Source organism: Carettochelys insculpta, chromosome 5, assembly GCF_033958435.1.
Source record: "Carettochelys insculpta isolate YL-2023 chromosome 5, ASM3395843v1, whole genome shotgun sequence".
Classification (NCBI taxonomy): Eukaryota; Metazoa; Chordata; order Testudines; family Carettochelyidae; genus Carettochelys; species Carettochelys insculpta.
Window position 1 is genome coordinate 100,003,973 of NC_134141.1, and position 9,151 is coordinate 100,013,123.

A 9,151-nucleotide genomic window follows, 5' to 3' on the forward strand; every position below is an offset into this window, starting at 1 on the left:
CACCAGTACCTTCCAGGATCAGACTCTAACTGAAAAGGTAGACAAATTTTTTATTCAGGATGGTGTTGCTTAAACACATCACAAAAGGAGTTTCGTTTTAGCAGTTTCTTCGAGTGGAGATTGTAGGGAGTTTGAAGTATATTAGTGATAGGGGCACAAGAATCAGCACAGAAGGTGTACACAGCTTAAAATATTTACTGTGGAAAACAAGCACCCCATTCAATATTTATAACAGATCTTTGCTAACATGTAATCAGTAAACCAATTTAAAAATATTTGTACAAACATTTTACAGGCATCCAAAAGGAGACAAGCTTCTGAGAAAGAGCTGCACCGAGTTCTCAGATCGAGATTCTGGGATCATATCTTTGTGTCTTGCACAGAACTAAGCCTGTGGTCGGTGCTTAACAAATAATAAATATTATTAATGGACATATTTAATAGAATCTCCATTAATAGGAGATAATGACAAAAGTACTATACATTCTCATATAAAAATAAGAACAATTTATTTGGACTTGTTATTTCTCTATGGCTGATTCGTCTGACACTTCCTGCACGTTTACAAATGGGCAGAACACTGATAGTCATTAGGCAAAACTTAACCTTGAAAAAAACCCAGGTATTCGGTTTACACTGACCGTTGTCAATGTAAACAATATTAACAGCCAAGTAGCCCATAAGCAGTAGTTTATTTGAGGTCACAGGTACTGAGAGAGATTACTTCTGTCTGTCTGGTAGTCACTAGTTACAAATATCTACAATTATTTCCAGGATACGGGAAACATGGAAAATCCATTTCTAATTTATGTAACCGTTCAATGTTCAGGAAATTAGGACAGCATGATAACAAAGAGAAGAATTTTGTATACTTAGGCTACATCTACATGATTGCAGAAGATCAACCCGCTCAAATTCGATCTTCTGGGGTTTGATTTCGTGCACGTGTGAAATGATGCTCTCAGGGGTCAAAGTTGTCCCCTGTGCTCTTTGCAAGAGACAAGGAATAAGGAAGGTCGAAGGGAGAAACACTCCCATCTACCTTCTCCTGTGTAGACGGACATGGAATTTGACTGCAGGTATATCAATTTTAGCTATGCAATTGGCGTCATTAAAATTGCACATGGGTGGTCCACTTCTATGTCTAGTGTAGACACAGCCTTAGTCTAGTTCGTTTTTTCCACACCCTATTGTTTGGTAAATTGTCATGGTTACATTATCAGAATGATTTTAAAAGTAATGGTGCATTATCAATAAAGAGGTAACCTGCTTTTACAGGAAGTTCACGTATCTCTCAGTGTATGGTGTTGTAAGGCAGGCAGTTCAGCTGCAGAACATGTGGTGTGTGTAGAAAAGTCAGTTGATCTGGGTTATATATGCACACTGAGAGCTATTGCAGAAGTAACCCTACGGTGGTTGAACACTGCTCCATGGCTAGGAAAGAAAAACAGTGTCATCCTTTGCCTGCTAGGAGGGTCGCTCCAACCCTACCATGTAGGCTGTGGGCTGACTCCCAGGGCTTGAGCTGTGCTGAATGACTGATGATGGACTTGGTATTCTATCACAGTTTTAAGACACGTTGTGTGCACTCACACGCTGAGTGTGAGACTCTGTTACTGGGCTTCAGACCTGCTAACCCGTCTGTTCTTGTATCCCCTTCATTCTAAAGGAAAGAAGAATTCACTTCTCCTGCAGAAGTTCCAAAAAGATCTGAATACTGGAGTTTTCAACAATCAGGAGAATGAGATCTTGAAGCAGATAGTAAAACATGACAGAGAGATGGTGCAGACTGTCAGCCCGGTTAGTCTACAGCAAATGCCAGCACTGAATTCTGGCTCATCAACCTCTGTATCATCATCACGAATCAGGACGCAGTCTCCTCCTGTGTATACTGCAACCAGCCTCTCTCATGGAAACTTGCATTCTCCAACACCAAGCACGCAGACACCCCAGCAAGCTGTCATTCTTTCTCCCTGTTCTTATACTACTGCCGTCTGTAGTCCACCAGTACAGAGCCCTCTGGCAGGTCGAACTTTTCAGTATGCATCCCCAACTGCTTCACAGTTATCACTGATGCAGCAGCAGCAGCAGCAGCAACAGCAACAGCAGACACCTAGTTCATCACAGAAAAATGAAGTTCACAAGAGTACACAAGCTCTCCACAACACTAACCTGACAAGAGAAGTGAGGCCTCTCTCTGCCTCCCAGCCTTCATTGCCCCACGAGATTTCCACTTTGATTTGTAGACCTCATCCAACAGTTGGAGAGTCTCTAGCTTCAATTCCACAGCCTGTCTCTAGTATCCAAGGTGCAGGTATGCAGGTTGGGAACAGAGGCACTGTCCCGCAGAGAGTTGCTCTCTTCCGTCAGATGTCTTCAGGAGCAATTCCTCCAAACCGTGGAGCCCCACCACCCACAGCTGTTCTAAAAAGGGATTCTTCCACAGTCTTAAACACAGACCAAGAAGGAGACAAACCACGATTTGCTTCAAACTTGTGATCCTTGTTAACTGTGAAAAGCAGAGACATTGTAACAAACCAAGAATCATCCCAGAAACAATTTTAGCCTGTTTCCTGATAGACCCTGGAAGCCTATTATGAAATAAAATATTTTAGACAGCTCTGCCCTTCATAGTGAATAAAAAAAAATTTAGATCAAAAAAGGAGTTTAAAAGACTTGCTTAGAATTTTTTTCTTGAAATCATTAAAGGAGTCTAAATTTTTTGTATTATTTATTTTAGTGCATATTGACTTTAAAATTAATCTAGCCTATTTCTCTACTTCTGAAGAGATGTCCTGTTTTAATGCTGGGGGTGTGGGGGGAAGAATAGACAAAAACAACTCAAAATAATACACTTTATAGGTTAAATGACAATATTATTTATTCCAGGAAACAAACTTTCAAAACAAAACAAAACAAAACAAAACAAAAAAAAACCTCAAGCTAGCTAGGAAATAGCACCTATTAAATAATAACTTTTAACTTTTATGAATTGTATTTGTGTATAGCAATTATAAGTCATTTATCATGGAAATTAGTTATAATCTCCCATTTTATAGACCCAGATTTTATTTTAGTGCTTTACATTCAGAAGTAGAATGAGGAAATATACTCCAGCCATCTGCAGTAGAAGAACTAATTACCATTGCTCTGGATACTTCTCATATCAAAACATGTAAATCATTCTGTTGTTTCAGAAAACTGGGTGGAATTCTAGCTTCATAATGTAAAGGACTTTTATGAAAACTACAAATAGTGTCATTGTAAATAGCTTGTCAGACTCAAACAGACATAGCTGCTGTGTACTCTATCATGGCAAGTTCTTTGTTTAGGAATTTAGTTTCAGCTCTTCACTTCATAACTTACAGTTTTAATATTTATTAAATCTAAGAGCAAGACAACTGTTCAATTGTAATGCAATGGCTTGAAACTCACAACCTTACTTTTATGTGCGCTGTTTTTATGCAAAATTCTATGCTTGATCCTGCAAACTGCTTATAATTCAACAATATCATCACTTTTCTCCTTCCTTTCCCTAAACAGCATCTGAAACTGTTCCATGCATGCTTCAAAAAAAAAAAAAAAAAAAAAAAGGAAAAATGTATACAGGTTCAGTCAGCCGTTATAGGAAAAGGCTTACAGTATCTTCTTGGCTTTAGGAAATGATAATGCATTAATTGTTTCTACCTTAAAATGTCCTATAAAGCTGACTTTGAATCTCTGTTTTAAAGTTAGAGTGAGGTTTTTTTCATTTAAAGTATTATTTGTAACCCACAGCTTGATTTAGACTTTCAGGTGCTCTCTGTGTCTTCACTGTAGGTTTGTAGTTGACTGTGGTGTTAATTTTAAAAAAATAAATAAATATACAATAGCATCTAGTCTGTCTGGGATTGCACGATTTGCTCTGTGTATATTGTAATTAAACTGATAGTATATCTTATGGCATGTAGTGTCAAACATAGCCCATAGATATGAGGTTTATTTTTTTAAAGTCTTTAAAAATAGAAGGAAAATGGTGACCGAAAGCAGGCTTAAAGCATACTGTTTTGTGAACATTTTTTTCATTTGCTCAGATCCTCACCTTATCTTGTGATTACACAACCTCTCCACAAAAGAAGTTTTTTAATAAGAATTTGTGTCTGATGTGTTACAATAAAATAGAAGTTGAAACTGAATGTCATAATTCAACTATTATTGATAGAACAGCACTATAAACTATAATACAAAGCATATATATCAAAGCAAGGCAACCATCTAAAAGAATGAATTCAGAGCAGGAGTTTTTTGCTATTAATGGTGACCTTAGTGATCAGCAAGGCTGTGGCCACGTTTGGCCAAATCGGAGGATACTAATGAGGCACTGAAATGAATATTCAGTGCCTCATTAGCATGCTGCCAGCCACAGCATTTCAAAAGTGCTGCTTTTCGATCACACATGACTCAGCTAAGGGGGGTCCTTTTTGAAAGGACCACACAGACTTCAAAATCCCCTTATCCCTATCAGCTGATGTTTGCAGGTCCTTTCGAAAAGGACTCCGATGTAGACGAGCCACGCGGAAATGAAACGTGGCACTTTCAAAGTGCCTTGGCCAGCAGCATGCTAATGAAGTGCTGAATATTCATTTCAGCGCCTCATTAGTATTCTCTGATTTGGCCATTAGCATGGCCATTTCGAAGTTTTTCCTATGTGTGGATGCAGCCCAGTAGAACTAAATAACATCACAAACTACATACTGGAGTACGGGCACATATACGTGAGAGCCAAGAAAATGATCTACGACTAACAGAACAATGCTGCCTGTTATGTCTTTTAACTTAAACTGGATACATCAAATTAAAAAAAAAGCAAAAAAACAAACAATAACTTTTTACAGTTTTTGCCAACTCATACTCACCAGTACAAATCAATGTAATTATTCCATTAACGTGCTGCTGACATTATTAATTGGAGTGGATAGTGTACAAGGAAGCAATTTTTAAAATGTATGAAGCATTATGGATACGCTGCAAGACCATTTATTTATCAGTAAAATGTCCCTTATTTTACTTCAATATTTACAATGGATTATATCCAATTTATTAAAATCATATTCTGATCCTTGACACTATTTAAGGTTTACATTTGATAGGTAAAATGGGGTTAGTAGTGAAATATTTTTTATATATATATATATATTATTTTAAGCACTATGAAGAAACATTAACTTACATGGTCTTTCAGTGAAACCATAAAAAATCTTTTTAATGACTTTGTAAAAGAGTGGACAAAATCTAGAGTTTATATGTTAATTCCATAACAATGGTACAGGGTATACAATTATATACATTATATATATATATATGTATGTATGAATGTATATATGCTTAGGTTAAGAGACAAATGATTCACATTCCTGTAATATAAATGTTCATTGCTAGTTCCAGAATTAACCTATTTTCTCTGTACATAAATAAGCCCATATGTATGGAATCTCACGTCTGTACAGGATGAAATGTATTAATGAAAAGTTTGGATGTTACTGCTGCTGGGAAAACAATAGTTTAACTGATTCTTACATTGACTGTATGATCAGGGATGAGTTAGATTTTTTCTTTTGTCTTTGCTCAAAGCCATAATTATATATATATATGAAGATTATTAATAAATTGAACAAAATATATACAAATGAATATTTGATTTGATCTGATATGTTTATAGCCAAGCATGTCTTGTTTTACCATGAAGTAGGGAGTGTCTGAGTATTTTCCTTTTCATAGTACAAACTTCTGAATTAATATGCAGATGATATTAGAAAACCATGAGTAATTACGGAGAAAAGATAGGTGAGGTAATATCTTACATTGGACCAAATTCTGCTGATGAAAGAGAAAAGCTTTATAACTTACGTAGAGTTTTTCTTCAGTCCAGCGCTGTTCAAGCTCTAAAGCTTGTCTCTTTCACCAACAGAAGTTGGTCTCATAAAAGATATTAACCTCACCCCGCTGTCTCTCTCCTATCCTGGGACCAACACAGGTAAAACAATACTCCAAACAATGAATAATTTACAAGCACACAATAACTTTAGAAAGAAAGGAGGCTTAGAAAATTATGAGAAAAAATGCTAATATGCACAAGCAATACCTCCTGTGCAGGATAAGAGAAGATTGTATTCCAAAATATTATCCTTTTTGCTAAAGCTCATAAAGTAATAAACTACTGTCAATAAAGTGTCCCACTTTTTCAAATATGAGTATTTGAAACTGCAGTTTATTTTTAATACAGTTTTGACTAAGCCTGCATCCAATCCAAAGAGTGTTCTTCTGTCTTAACAAATTATATTCTGACACATTTTTCAATTCTATAACATTGCTTTACTATATTTTGCTAATTCCATGTGCTATATATCCAAACTTTTATGCCGTTTGATGCCTGTTTCAACTAAGCATATCTTTAATTAAAACTTTCTGAAGTGGTTGGAAACCAAAGGCTTTATTCTGTACAGGTCAATTCAGTGGGAGTTTTCCCACTTATTTGAAGAGGAGCTGGATACTAAATAACACTGAATAATGCTATCAGAGTAAACTGCAATTTTTGTAATATTTTAAGAAGAAAGAATTATTTTATTTATAAATTTTGCCTTAATGTGCATCATGATTCTGTATTTCCCTGCACACATACATTTTTATTAATTATTTTGTATCTCAGATTCCTAAAGTCATATCCTGAATTAAGTCATTGCAAAACTCCCCTTGATTTCACCTGATTTTTTTTTTAAGTGATGGGTCAAATTATCTGGCTATATACCTTGCTCACAAACACTGAACGTGCATAGAGATGTAAAAAGGGGCATAACATGGGTCCATTGCCTCAAGTCTTATTTTTTCATATAATGTGCATTCTACAAGTTTCTAAAGCACCCAAGAAAGCACTGGATTTCCATTAATCTGTTTATGTATGGAAAAAGCCTCCCCAGTTTCAGGACTTCGGACTTGATTTTGCCACTGCTGAGATATACTTTATACTCAACCTGATTAAAGGTGGATTTGGAAGCAAAACTGGACAAAATTAAATTTTATTTTAATCAGTAGAGCTCTTCCTTCACTGATGTACATCTCATAGGACTAGGCTAATGCTTATGATATTGGTTTGTATTCACATTACTTTATTCACCAATTTAATATACTTGCCCAGGTGAGTACATGCTCAGCAATGTAAAGGTTGCCCAATATATCCTGTGTTTAGCCTAAAATGTCCTTGCTTTTTCTGAAGTATTTTCCCTACATTTTCTTTTTAAACTTTACATCCAGTTTCAGTGTAATTTACTGACAATGTTCAGCCAACAGATAAGATTCAGATATTTTAATTTTTAAACAAACCACTATCTCAACTTCACTGGGAATATGTGGTCACTTCAACAACTTTCTTCTCTTTCAAGCTCTGTAAGTGCTTCCTCCTTACTGTCAGTTACACTCCTTAATTTTTAGATAGTTGCACAAATAACAAACTTTCACTATAGAAACAGAATACCGTTTCTATCATAAATTCTGCATCTACACCATAATAAGTAACGTCTGATGAATACCAGCAGATATTACAATTGAAACTTATTGAGCTCTTTGTTGTGCGCAATTTTCATTGGATTTTGGATTTGATCTAGATATTATCCAGGAGGAGATCATATCAACATCAGCATAGGCGCATCAACACCAATCCACAGAAAGAGCTACAGCTCCATCATCAAAGCTTACATTCCCTGCATTGGCTATGGGCACCCCAAAGCCCCACTTCCACTCTCACAGCACAGCTTTTGATTGTGGTTGTCAGTGGATCCATCTTAAAAGGGTTGTTTGTTTCCTGGAGTGGGGCAGAGATCCAGGCCCTCCTGGACCTCTAGGCTAAGGAGGAGACCCTGCAAGACCCCCAAGGACCACCGAGGAATGCAGACATTTACAGTCACATAGCTGATGCCCCTGCTGCACCCCGGAGCAACTGTGGGTAAAAGTGAAAGAGCTGCGGCAGAGGTACATAAGTGTGTGGGATGTGGTAGGATGCTTGTGGGGGTGGAGCAGAATGACCATCCTGTCCTTACTACCAGGAGCTCTACCACATCCTGGGGGGGGACCCCTCACCCCCCTGCGATGAGCCTGGACTAGGGGCTCGAGGACCCCATGATGGAGGAGGAGGAGGACCAGCCACCAGAGGGCCAACCCCTGCAGGAGCCGGACGCCGAGTCAAACAGCCTTATCATCATCCTGGACCCGGTCTCTAGCTGCCTCCTAACTCAGAGCGGGTCCCTCCAGTGAGCGCCCCACCTGTCACACGCCCCAAGGTGTAGGAGGCAGGCGCAGATGGGATGTGGTGTGAGCGTCACTCAGCCAGCATGGGCGGCATAGCACCGCATGCAGCAGTAGTGTGTGCCACCTGCAATATGCAGATAGCCCCAGGGCACAGGCAGCATCCTGCTGCCAGGTTCACAGGAGGTAGGACAAGTGTCAGGCCTTGGAGGAGCATAGGGAGCCCTCCCAGCATCTGCCACAGCTGGAAGCAGGCTAGCCATGGGGCGCTGGCCTGACCCCCCACACATTGAGTGCGATACATAGCACATGGGCATGCCTGCAGATGTGAGGCAGCACCCTCTTCCACAGGAAGTGCTGCGAGCTGCAGGTGTGTGAGTGGGCCCCGGGGAGGACTAGGCTGCTCCTAGCTCACCCACCAGCCATGAGGGGACCTCTCTGTGGCTAGACACCTCCCTTCACTGCTAGCTCATTGAGTGGGGGAGGGTGTCGCAGTGGTCATCACAGTCCTGGAGGCCTGCTGTGCAGGCCACACATGGCTTTCCTCCTGGGAAATCCCTGTCCCTTGGCTGGGGGAGAGGCGGTGTTGTTTGATACTGCCCAGAAAAATGGATCATGAATTTTGTAGGGCCCTAGTCATAAGGGCTAGATCCAACCCCAGTGAAATCATTGGAAAGGATCCCATTGACAACACTGGGCAAACAAAAGGTCCATTCAGACATTGTGCATTCAGAACTAAAACCACAAGTGAAAACTTCTGAGGTTCACTGTCCTTTGGAAAGCCATGTTTTGGCAGTGTCAGTGCTTGGCTGGAGTAGGCGAGAATGACAATATTCCATTCCTGAGGACTGGCTGTGTTCAGAGCCCTGTACTTCAA

General features: G+C 39.1%; 1 protein-coding gene across 1 annotated transcript in view; it reads left to right on the top strand.

Annotated features, from left to right (window-relative positions):
* Window positions 1-2,499, top strand: part of HCN1 (hyperpolarization activated cyclic nucleotide gated potassium channel 1) — a 267,708-nt gene extending 265,209 nt beyond the window's left edge. Inside the window, exon 8 of the mRNA XM_074994298.1 lies at window positions 1,670-2,499. Within this exon, the coding sequence (XP_074850399.1) occupies window positions 1,670-2,499 (830 nt within the window). The remainder of the gene's footprint in view (window positions 1-1,669) is intronic.
* The last annotated feature ends 6,652 nt before the right edge of the window (window positions 2,500-9,151 follow it).